The sequence below is a fragment of the Blennius ocellaris genome (genome assembly GCF_963422515.1).
Source record: "Blennius ocellaris genome assembly, chromosome: 21".
Taxonomy (NCBI): domain Eukaryota; kingdom Metazoa; phylum Chordata; class Actinopteri; order Blenniiformes; family Blenniidae; genus Blennius; species Blennius ocellaris.
In genome coordinates this window covers 21,197,286-21,209,389 of record NC_137670.1, presented here as the reverse complement: position 1 = coordinate 21,209,389, position 12,104 = coordinate 21,197,286, and the positions used below count along the sequence as shown (strand labels likewise).

General features: G+C 54.9%; 1 protein-coding gene across 1 annotated transcript in view; it reads right to left on the bottom strand.

Annotated features, from left to right (window-relative positions):
* The window catches only part of ryr2a (ryanodine receptor 2a (cardiac)), a gene marked incomplete at both ends in the record, with an annotated part of 435,130 nt that overhangs the window by 357,369 nt on the left and 65,657 nt on the right, over positions 1-12,104 (bottom strand). Inside the window, 2 exons of the mRNA XM_080517507.1 lie at positions 7,815-7,914; positions 11,855-11,967. Coding sequence (XP_080373633.1) covers positions 7,815-7,914; positions 11,855-11,967 — 213 coding nt within the window. The remainder of the gene's footprint in view (positions 1-7,814; positions 7,915-11,854; positions 11,968-12,104) is intronic.

The window sequence follows — 12,104 nt, the reverse complement described above, 5'->3', positions numbered from 1 at the left end:
GGGTCTTGAGGGGATCAGCTGGCTTTCAGGGTTCTGCCACTTGGTAGGCTTTGCTGCCGGGATCGGGGGGGGCTCCCTGACCACGTGGCCTGGGAGCCCTGCTTGGCGGCTCGGGCCGGGGCCTGGGGCTCTGTGCGCTTTATCCTTCTCCTGTGGGCCCCTCTGGCCTGGGGGGGGTTTCTTCGCTGCACTCTCCATCTGGTGCCTTCCAGGTTCTGGAGTGGCGGTGTCTGGCCCTGGTGGCCTCGGGCCCCGGGGTGGTACTGTGGGCCCCCCCACAAAGGGTCCAATCACACCCAGTGGACAAACCACACACACACACACACACACACACACACACACACACACACACACACACATACACACACACACACACACACGGACACGCACAACCACATGCACACACACTTCCACTCCTCATCGATGAGATTTGCTGCTGATTTCTCTTGTTTTCTGCTATTGTTCTTTTAATTATCAAAATCATGTTTTTGTTCTTTGTTTTGTGTCATTTTGTTTTTGCTTTTGTTATTGTTGTTGTTTTTGCTTTTTGTTCTTTTGTTTCCCCTACCTGCTAATTTATACTCTTGTTAAAAAATCATATTACTGTCTCGATCAGGGGTCAGCAACCTTTATTGCTCAAAGAGCCATTTGGTCCCGTTTCCCACTGAACACAACACCCAGAGAGACACACCCACATGCGCCACACTCCAACTCACCCATGTGCACACCCTTACATTGTCACTCACAATATCACGATGATATTATGGTGAGCAATGTCAAAGAAGCACACCAGAGAAAAAGCTTATACTTTACAACAGACGTGCACATCAGTCTTTTATTTTGGCAGTCCCACAGGAAGACCATGTCAGGAGGACACGACACACAAAACCTTCTTCACTGCTGGTTGACGACTTACAACTAATAAACTAAACTACATAAACTAAGCAACAAAAACACAACACAACACAATCATTACCTATACTACAAACCTAATATAACCCCCAGTAATTACATTTAAAACACCACAAACAGAAACTCCCATGATGCATTGCAGCTCTCAGCTCCTTTATTGCTACACTGTGACGATTCACACACCTCGCTCCGGCACCGGATCCTCACGGACACTCCTGCAGGCAATCAGGCAATTGATTGCTCCGATTGCACCGGATCCCAGTCCGAGAAGCCCGAGAGAGAGTCGGGTCCCAGTCCGAGAAGCCCGAGAGAGAGTCGGGTCCCAGTCCGAGAAGCCCGAGTCGTCGGGTCCCAGTCCGAGAAGCCCGAGAGAGAGTCGGGTCCCAGTCCGAGAAGCCCGAGAGAGAGTCGGGTCCCAGTCCGAGAAGCCCGAGAGAGAGTCGGGTCCCAGTCCGAGAAGCCCGAGTCGTCGGGTCCCAGTCCGAGAAGCCCGAGAGAGAGTCGGGTCCCAGTCCGAGAAGCCCGAGAGAGAGTCGGGTCCCAGTCCGAGAAGCCCGAGTCGTCGGGTCCCAGTCCGAAAAGCCCGAGAGAGAGTCGGGTCCCTGTCCGAGAAGCCCGAGAGAGAGTCGGGTCCCAGTCCGAGAAGCCCGAGAGAGAGTCGGGTCCCTGTCCGAGAAGCCCGAGAGAGAGTCGGGTCCCAGTCCGAAAAGCCCGAGAGAGAGTCGGGTCCCTGTCCGAGAAGCCCGAGAGAGAGTCGGGTACCAGTCCGAGAAGCCCGAGAGAGAGTCGGGTCCCGGTCCGAGAAGCCCGAGTCGTCGGGTCCCAGTCCGAGAAGCCCGAGAGAGAGTCGGGTCCCAGTCCGAGAAGCCCGAGAGAGAGTCGGGTCCCAGTCCGAGAAGCCCGAGAGAGAGTCGGGTCCCTGTCCGAGAAGCCCGAGTCGTCGGGTCCCAGTCCGAGAAGCCCGAGTCGTCGGGTCCCAGTCCGAGAAGCCCGAGAGAGAGTCAGGTCCCGGTCCGAGAAGCCCGAGAGAGAGTCGGGTCCCGGTCCGAGAAGCCCGAGAGAGAGTCGGGTCCCAGTCCGAGAAGCCCGAGAGAGAGTCGGGTCCCAGTCCGAGAAGCCCGAGAGAGAGTCGGGTCCCTGTCCGAGAAGCCCGAGTCGTCGGGTCCCAGTCCGAGAAGCCCGAGTCGTCGGGTCCCAGTCCGAGAAGCCCGAGAGAGTGTCGGGTCCCTGTCCGAGAAGCCCGAGAGAGAGTCGGGTCCCTGTCCGAGATGCCCGAGTCGTCGGGTCCCAGTCCGAGAAGCCCGAGAGAGAGTCGGGTCCCTGTCCGAGAAGCCCGAGAGAGAGTCGGGTCCCTGTCCGAGAAGCCCGAGTCGTCGGGTCCCAGTCCGAGAAGCCCGAGAGAGAGTCGGGTCCCAGTCCGAGAAGCCCGAGTCGTCGGGTCCCAGTCCGAGAAGCCCGAGAGAGAGTCAGGTCCCTGTCCGAGAAGCCCGAGAGAGAGTCGGGTCCCAGTCCGAGAAGCCCGAGAGAGAGTCGGGTCCCTGTCCGAGATGCCCGAGTCGTCGGGTCCCAGTCCGAGAAGCCCGAGTCGTCGGGTCCCAGTCCGAGAAGCCCGAGAGAGAGTCGGGTCCCAGTCCGAGAAGCCCGAGAGAGAGTCGGGTCCCAGTCCGAGAAGCCCGAGAGAGAGTCGGGTCCCAGTCCGAGAAGCCCGAGAGAGAGTCGGGTCCCAGTCCGAGAAGCCCGAGAGAGAGTCGGGTCCCAGTCCGAGAAGCCCGAGTCGTCGGGTCCCAGTCCGAGAAGCCCGAGAGAGAGTCGGGTCCCAGTCCGAGAAGCCCGAGTCGTCGGGTCCCAGTCCGAGAAGCCCGAGAGAGAGTCAGGTCCCTGTCCGAGAAGCCCGAGAGAGAGTCGGGTCCCAGTCCGAGAAGCCCGAGAGAGAGTCGGGTCCCAGTCCGAGAAGCCCGAGTCGTCGGGTCCCAGTCCGAGAAGCCCGAGAGAGAGTCGGGTCCCAGTCCGAGAAGCCCGAGAGAGAGTCGGGTCCCAGGCCGAGAAGCCCGAGTCGTCAGGTCCCAGTCCGAGAAGCCCGAGAGAGAGTCGGGTCCCTGTCCGAGAAGCCCGAGAGAGAGTCGGGTCCCAGTCCGAGAAGCCCGAGAGAGAGTCGGGTCCCAGTCCGAGAAGCCCGAGAGAGAGTCGGGTCCCTGTCCGAGAAGCCCGAGTCGTCGGGTCCCAGTCCGAGAAGCCCGAGAGAGAGTCGGGTCCCAGTCCGAGAAGCCCGAGTAGTCTTGTCCCAGTCCGAGAAGCCCGAGAGAGAGTCGGGTCCCAGTCCGAGAAGCCCGAGAGAGAGTCGGGTCCCAGTCCGAGAAGCCCGAGAGAGAGTCAGGTCCCTGTCCGAGAAGCCCGAGAGAGAGTCGGGTCCCTGTCCGAGAAGCCCGAGAGAGAGTCGGGTCCCAGTCCGAGAAGCCCGAGAGAGAGTCGGGTCCCTGTCCGAGAAGCCCGAGTCGTCGGGTCCCAGTCCGAGAAGCCCGAGAGAGAGTCGGGTCCCAGTCCGAGAAGCCCGAGTCGTCGGGTCCCAGTCCGAGAAGCCCGAGAGAGAGTCAGGTCCCTGTCCGAGAAGCCCGAGAGAGAGTCGGGTCCCAGTCCGAGAAGCCCGAGAGAGAGTCGGGTCCCTGTCCGAGATGCCCGAGTCGTCGGGTCCCAGTCCGAGAAGCCCGAGTCGTCGGGTCCCAGTCCGAGAAGTCCGAGTCGTCGGGTCCCTGTCCGAGAAGCCCGAGTCGTCGGGTCCCTGTCCGAGAAGCCCGAGAGAGAGTCGGGTCCCAGTCCTAGAAGCCCGAGAGAGAGTCGGGTCCCTGTCCGAGATGCCCGAGTCGTCGGGTCCCAGTCCGAGAAGCCCGAGAGAGAGTCGGGTCCCAGTCCGAGAAGCCCGAGAGAGAGTCGGGTCCCGGTCCGAGAAGCCCGAGTCGTCGGGTCCCAGTCCGAGAAGCCCGAGAGAGAGTCGGGTCCCAGTCCGAGAAGCCCGAGAGAGAGTCGGGTCCCAGTCCGAGAAGCCCGAGAGAGAGTCGGGTCCCTGTCCGAGAAGCCCGAGTCGTCGGGTCCCAGTCCGAGAAGCCCGAGTCGTCGGGTCCCAGTCCGAGAAGCCCGAGAGAGAGTCAGGTCCCGGTCCGAGAAGCCCGAGTCGTCGGGTCCCAGTCCGAGAAGCCCGAGAGAGAGTCGGGTCCCAGTCCGAGAAGCCCGAGAGAGAGTCGGGTCCCAGTCCGAGAAGCCCGAGAGAGAGTCGGGTCCCTGTCCGAGAAGCCCGAGTCGTCGGGTCCCAGTCCGAGAAGCCCGAGAGAGTGTCGGGTCCCTGTCCGAGAAGCCCAAGAGAGAGTCGGGTCCCTGTCCGAGATGCCCGAGTCGTCGGGTCCCAGTCCGAGAAGCCCGAGAGAGAGTCGGGTCCCAGTCCGAGAAGCCCGAGTCGTCAGGTCCCAGTCCGAGAAGCCCGAGAGAGAGTCGGGTCCCAGTCCGAGAAGCCCGAGAGAGAGTCGGGTCCCAGGCCGAGAAGCCCGAGTCGTCAGGTCCCAGTCCGAGAAGCCCGAGAGAGAGTCGGGTCCCTGTCCGAGAAGCCCGAGAGAGAGTCGGGTCCCAGTCCGAGAAGCCCGAGAGAGAGTCGGGTCCCTGTCCGAGATGCCCGAGTCGTCGGGTCCCAGTCCGAGAAGCCCGAGTCGTCGGGTCCCAGTCCGAGAAGTCCGAGTCGTCGGGTCCCTGTCCGAGAAGCCCGAGTCGTCGGGTCCCTGTCCGAGAAGCCCGAGAGAGAGTCGGGTCCCAGTCCGAGAAGCCCGAGAGAGAGTCGGGTCCCTGTCCGAGATGCCCGAGTCGTCGGGTCCCAGTCCGAGAAGTCCGAGAGAGAGTCGGGTCCCAGTCCGAGAAGCCCGAGAGAGAGTCGGGTCCCTGTCCGAGAAGCCCGAGTCGTCGGGTCCCAGTCTGAGAAGCCCGAGTCGTCGGGTCCCAGTCCGAGAAGCCAGAGAGATAGTCGGGTCCCTGTCCGAGAAGCCCGAGAGAGAGTCGGGTCCCTGTCCGAGAAGCCCGAGAGAGAGTCGGGTCCCAGTCCGAGAAGCCCGAGAGAGAGTTGGGTCCCAGTCCGAGAAGCCCGAGAGAGAGTCGGGTCCCTGTCCGAGATGCCCGAGTCGTCGGGTCCCAGTCCGAGAAGCCCGAGAGAGAGTCGGGTCCCTGTCCGAGAAGCCCGAGAGAGAGTCGGGTCCCTGTCCGAGATGCCCGAGTGAGAGTCGGGTCCCTGTCCGAGATGCCCGAGTCGTCGGGTCCCAGTCCAAGAAGCCCGAGAGAGAGTCGGGTCCCTGTCCGAGAAGCCCGAGAGAGAGTCGGGTCCCTGTCCGAGAAGCCCGAGAGAGAGTCGGGTCCCAGTCCGAGAAGCCCGAGAGAGAGTCGGGTCCCTGTCCGAGATGCCCGAGTCGTCGGGTCCCAGTCCGAGAAGCCCGAGAGAGAGTCGGGTCCCTGTCCGAGATGCCCGAGTCGTCGGGTCCCAGTCCGAGAAGCCCGAGAGAGAGTCGGGTCCCTGTCCGAGATGCCCGAGTCGTCGGGTCCCTGTCCGAGATGCCCGAGAGAGAGTCGGGTCCCTGTCCGAGAAGCCCGAGTCGTCGGGTCCCAGTCCGAGAAGCCCGAGTCGTCGGGTCCCAGTCCGAGAAGTCCGAGTCGTCGGGTCCCTGTCCGAGAAGCCCGAGTCGTCGGGTCCCAGTCCGAGAAGCCCGAGAGAGAGTTGGGTCCCTGTCCGAGAAGCCCGAGTCGTCGGGTCCCAGTCCGAGAAGCCCGAGAGAGAGTCGGGTCCCTGTCCGAGAAGCCCGAGAGAGAGTCGGGTCCCAGTCCGAGAAGCCCGAGAGAGAGTCGGGTCCCTGTCCGAGATGCCCGAGTCGTCGGGTCCCAGTCCGAGAAGCCCGAGAGAGAGTCGGGTCCCTGTCCGAGATGCCCGAGTCGTCGGGTCCCAGTCCGAGAAGCCCGAGAGAGAGTCGGGTCCCTGTCCGAGATGCCCGAGTCGTCGGGTCCCTGTCCGAGATGCCCGAGATCCCCGAGAGTCCCCGGATCCCAGTCCGAGATGTCCGAGATGCCCGAGATCCCCGAGAGTCCCCGGATCCCAGTCCGAGATGTCCGAGATGTCCGAGATCCCCGAGAGTCCCCGGATCCCAGTCCGAGATGTCCGAGATCCCCGAGAGTCCCCGGATCCCAGTCCGAGATGTCCGAGATCCCCGAGAGTCCCCGGATCCCAGTCCAAGATGCCCGAGAGTCCCCGGGTCCCAGTCCAAGATGTGTGTTGTGTGTCTTCCCTGTGGTGTGGTGAGTCCTTCACGGGTGTATCGTGTTTTCCCTGGGGTGTGGTGTCCGTTGTGTGTCTCTTGTCTGTGCAGGACTCCCGGTGGCGTTCCCACGTGCACCGTCCGCACCCCTCCACGGGGTGCAGCGCACCTCCCTGCTGCGGTGGTCCTGCCGGCGCAGCGCTTCTGTTTGGGTGCAAGGCACCTTCCCGCTCCCCTTGTTTATGGCTGCGCAATAAAGAACTGTGATAATTGCACCTATTCTGCTTGAGGTCTGCTTTTGGGTTCAGGACACTCCACGCACCGGCCCGCCAGCCGTGACATACACTTTATTAAAATGGAAGATAAATGTGGGAGATCTGGATTGTTAGAACCATGAGTGTGATGGTGTGTCTTTAATGTCCTGTAGTTGTTGTGTAATTCACTAGAATGTTCCGTCTCTCTCAACAAGTCTGTAATGGCCCTCCTGGAACTGTGGGCTTTTACTGTGAAAGGTACAGGAAGCTCCCGGCTTCAGACACCAGTTGAGTCGCTGTCATGACCTGCAGCCGCGATTCTACGTTCTTCATCCTTTATTGTTGTAATGACGTTACATCACTGCTCGTTCACGACCCTACATTTTACCACTCTTTGTAGCGGGACTGCGCTCTGGGTGGCCTTGCCTCCTTACGTCCCTCTCTGGGTGGCTTTGCCTCCTTACGTCCCTCTCTGGGTGGCCTTGCCTCCTTACGTCCCTCTCTGGGTGGCCTTGCCTCCTTACGTCCCTCTCTGGGTGGCTTTGCCTCCTTACGTCCCTCTCTGGGTGGCTTTGCCTCCTTACGTCCCTCTCTGGGTGGCTTTGCCTCCTTACGTCCCTCTCTGGGTGGCTTTGCCTCCTTACGTCCCTCTCTGGGTGGCCTTGCCTCCTTACGTCCCTCTCTGGGTGGCTTTGCCTCCTTACGTTCCCATTTATAACGTCAAAGCGTTATATGAGCTCTACCTTATACGAGCTCTACCTGCGAATTCCAACAATGATTTAATCCCTTCATCAAAGGTGAGATGTTCATCTCCAGCAAATCCAATCCAATCCACAATCTCCTAAATCCATGCAGTCTACTCCATGTATTTTTGATCAATTGCTGCTCTAATGAGTTCTAATGCCGATGATCTGATGATTAATGAAATGCTCATTCAGGCGTTTCTTATTTTTTATTTTCAAATTAATTAACATTGCGTGTGTCGTTGACACTATTTAATTTTTTTTATATCCATTGCATTAATTACAAGATATTTTGATTCGTAATCTATTTGATATTTATGTTATTATGTTCCAACTGCAGCTGGATTGTAAAATCCAGGTTTTAAAGAATAATAGCTTGTGCAAACATAATCACAGAAGAGCTTTTACTCAGAGTAAAATCACTTCATCATTAGCAAATACAGTGTTATTGACACACACAAGGAGGACCAGGGTGTTTGTAATCGAATTACCACCTGAACCTGCTGTCAGCATCATGGCAAATCCTGAAAAAGGTGTAAAGCCACCTCAAAATATATGAAAATTATGATTTCTGCTGCTTTAGGAAGCAGCAGAAATGCACAGAGATAGAGAGGAAATGTGCACACGAGTACCTTGAGCAACTTCACTACCAGAACAGACGGGAGCGACACTCCACAGAGTCTGCTGGAAGGCTGCGTCCACATGGAGGCTGCCGTTACCATAGGACAGATGCTGAAAAGAAAACACACATCACATTAACATCACACTGTAACACACAGACACATAATGTCCATGGAACTGAGTCCTATCTCCACATGTTCAGCCAGGCTGGCCCAGAGCTATCATGGGTCATGGTTTGATGCCTGCAGTCAGTGCTGCTGTCTATTCCAGTGTTTTTCAACCTTTTTGAGCCAAGGCACACTTTTTTGTTTGGAAAAATCTCGAGGCACACCACCACCCGAAAATGTTAAAATGGTAAACTCTGTAGCCTCTATTAACAATATAAAGTCTTTCTCATCAAAGTTTTATCAACAGGAATCAAATAAATGCAGAAAAAAGTGTTTCCCAATTTCTTTTTTTTAAATTTGTACTCACTCAGTGTGAACCCTGGACCTGATGGATGAAGAGCTGAGATCCTGGTTAGATTCTTCCTTTTCAAAAACTTCTCCATCACTGTCACTGACACAGTACTTTGATACAAGATGGTAGCAGGAGGTGGAGATGAACCACACTGACGTCTGTTAAAGGTATACAGGAGGATTTTCCCGAATTTAGGAAAGACCCGCCCTCTCCACCTTTTGAAAAAATGCACATGCGCAACGCTCTCCCTGCTCCGAGACGGAACGCCTACTAGAACGTGACGAGCCCAGTTCTCCTCGTGCACGCTCTGTTGACAAGTCACAAGTCGGCGTCGTAATAACTGCTGACGATGCAAATTACAAAACAAACTAATCAACCCTGGAAAGTTACAATATAGACGTAGAGAACTTTTACTGGAAGTGATTTGAAATGGATTTCTCCAAATAGAAGCCAAACTTTCCCTGTCGAGTAGAAACTTGGCGACTGAAGCATCAGTGGGAAGCCCAACCTGGGCTTTCAGCGCCATCGTGTGAAAGAATCTCCCAAAAACACTCTGGTCTTGTTTCTCTCTTCCTTTAGAAGCCTTTCTCTTCTTCTCATACACTTCCAAGACACTTTTCTCTTGCGACCCTCTGCCATTTTCAAAGTACCCGGTGAGAACTGCGAGCTCGCTGAAGGCGTAGCTCACCATAGACACCTGAAAGCGCGCATGCGCAGAAAGTGAAAACTAATAGATCCACGCTACCTGGGGACGAGCACGTACGACGGCCTGACGTAATATATCACCAGAATGATTGACAGTTGGGAGGACCAATAGTCTTGATGATCCACCCGGAAAAAGAAAATCCTCCTGTACACCTTTAAGTTTCGATTTTACTGGCAAATTTTTGTGCTGCCATCTATTGGCGAAGAGTATTTATACATGATTACTCTTCAACACACTGCTCTCTCAGCTGACAGCGGCTGTGAGAGCAAATGATTTTTAGAAAAAAATTTGAAATTGGATACTTTCCCACGGCTCACCTGACTAGATCTCGCGGAACACCAGTGTGCTGCGGAGCAGTGGTTGAAAAACACTGCTCTATTCTGTGCGGTGATCATAAAATGGACAGATCCAAAGAGAACCAGCTGAAGGAAACTCAATCCAAGCCTACAGTAAAGCAGTGGTTCTCAAAGTGTGGGAGGCATTATTTCATTTAATTTATTTGAATGGGACAGTGCATAATAATGAACAAACAACCAGTGCAGTATATATGCCATATTTAGCTCAGAGCTAATTTCAATCTGCAGTCCCATGGAATAAAAACATACCATTAAACACAAAACATACATCAGCACTATAAAGCCCCATTTCCACTGCAAAAAAAGTGTGGGGATAGACCGGTTTAGTCCGTTCCGGTTCACGTTTCCACTGCAGGACTGCGGAAACAACCGCTCCAAAGGCGGTCGTTTTTCCGCCCCCCCTCCATCAGGGTACCAGGACCATGGAACAAGTCTGAGTTTGAGGAGCCGTCTGCTGATTGGTCAGTGATTTACTACACCCTCAATATTTTAATATGTCAGCTGGACGAATCCTCTGTTGTCAGTGTGGTCAACTTTGCTCTGGTTGTTGTTGTTTTTTCCCTTTTCTTTTCTTTGCTGCTCAGATTTAGAGTTGGTCGTGGGGCTTGGGATTTTGCATCGCGTTGGAGCTTTCTGTTTGCAGCATAGCGTCAGCCGTGGGGTCCGCGCTGTGAGGGGGTGCGCCGCGCGCCGTGGGGTGTCCTGCGCCCCGGCTGGCTGCAGCACACGGCTCCGGGACACGGGAGCCTTTAGCTTTCTGCTCAAACACAGGAGCAGCCACTCCACTCCGGCGCTGATCGCGCTCTGGCAGCCCTGCGCCGGAACACGGAGGCTCCGAGCTCCTCTGAATCGCGTCCGCGGTCCGTCCCCGCGATGTAGCAGCACTGACCGCGGTTGAACAGAACCGGAGCCTCCGTGTTCCAGCGCGGAGCTGCAGGACCGCGATCAGCGCCGGAGTGGAGTGGCTGCTCCTGCGTTTGAGCAGAAAGCTAAAGGCTCCTGTGTCTGTGCCTCAGCCAGCCGGGGCGCACTTGGGTGTGGGGCAAATCGCAAGTCGCAAGTTGCGGCTGCAGCTCTGCAGCTGCAAAAAATAACAGTTAACTAAACAACAAGTGCAAAGTGGAGGATGTAAACAACAACAGAGGATTCATAAGATCTAAATCTGCAGCCAAGCTGAGACTACTGTTGTAACATCACATATCTGCGGAGCTCTTAAGCCCCGCCCACTTTTAAAGCTCCTCTCTGCGGTGGAAACGGGTACTGGAGCCAAGCTCCGGCTTCACTTTGCCATACCGCTCTGTTCCGTCCCCGCACTTTTGTGTGGTAGAAACGGGCCTTAATACACGTAAGACATAACACACACCAGAAAACTTACCACATTACAATACATATATACGATGTAGCACACATCAGAAAGCATCATTACAAAACTGACAATAGAGCATACAAAAAACACTACTGTGTCTATCCTCAAAGTGCTAAAGTTAAGGTGCCTTATCACACATAAGAGAGCTTCAAGAAACATCTGAGATCAGGCCTTTTGGTCCTTTTCAACCTACCCAATCATACTTTATTCGTCCCCTTGGGGAGATTCTGGGAACTGACAGCTGTTTAAGGGTCTTGCTCAGGGAGCCAAAGTGGTGTCCTGTCAGCTGTGGGATTTCAACCTGTGAACTCCCAATCCAAAGCCCACTTCAACCCCCTCTAGGGCACCACTACCCTACAACAAGCAACTTCCCACAGTTTGAGAAGCCGTGGTATAGATATAACATGGATGATATATTTCAGAAACGTTGGTAAAGCTTCATCAGAATTACCTGCAGACCTGCCTGTTAAAACAAAGATCAAATCAGTAGATTTCAGTAAACCGAGTCATTATTGCAGCTGAGGTGAAGACAATCTTCTTGAGAACTATAAACTTGTGTTTCCAGTGAATTTTAACATACTCTGACCGCAGTGATACGGTATTTGCAGAGAGGGAGAAAAAAAGCTGCCTTTGTTGGTTTATGTGTCCCTGCTCTCACAAATGGCATCACCAAGCAATTTGGTCAAAGATTGAACAAGCAAGTCATTTCCTATAACAGATTGAGGAGTTGTCCCAAACAGTTATTCCACATCCAACACAGTGGTGCAGTGAGAATGAGGACAGGGATGCCTTCTGGTCACCTTCTATTGGAATTTGATCAGACAATGTGTGGCATGTGGCACATGGTCCCGCATGCAGTATGAAGTCGATAGTTGGAGTTGTTTCTTCACAAGTGTGTGTGTGTGTGTGTGTGTGTGTGTGTGTGTGTGTGTGTGTGTGTGTGTGTGTGTGTGTGTGTGTGTGTGTGTGTGTGTGTGTGTGTGTGTGTGTGTGTGTGTGTGTGTGTGTGTGTTATTGTGACTCCTGTTTGTTTTGTTGACAGCAGATGAGTGAGGAAGTAAAAATAAGAATTACTCAAAGGGACAAAAAATAAAATATAAAAAAATGACATTGTGGAAACCAAGACAAAGAAAGAAGAAACGGAGTAAGATCACATTCACTCACCAGGTATCTCTCAGAAGAAACACTAACGAGGATCAGATCATCTCCCACTCTGACCTTCTCTCCCTCAGAACGTTGCTTCGAAGCTGGATGAATGGTCCACCAGCATGCCTCGCCTACACATACACAGACACAGTATTCAGACCGGCTTACACACTGACAAAGAAGCTTTGTCTTTCTTCTGAGGAAAACACATTTTGGAAGTTGGGAAAGATGATACAGACAGAGGAGTTGAGTTGAGTTGAGTTGAGTC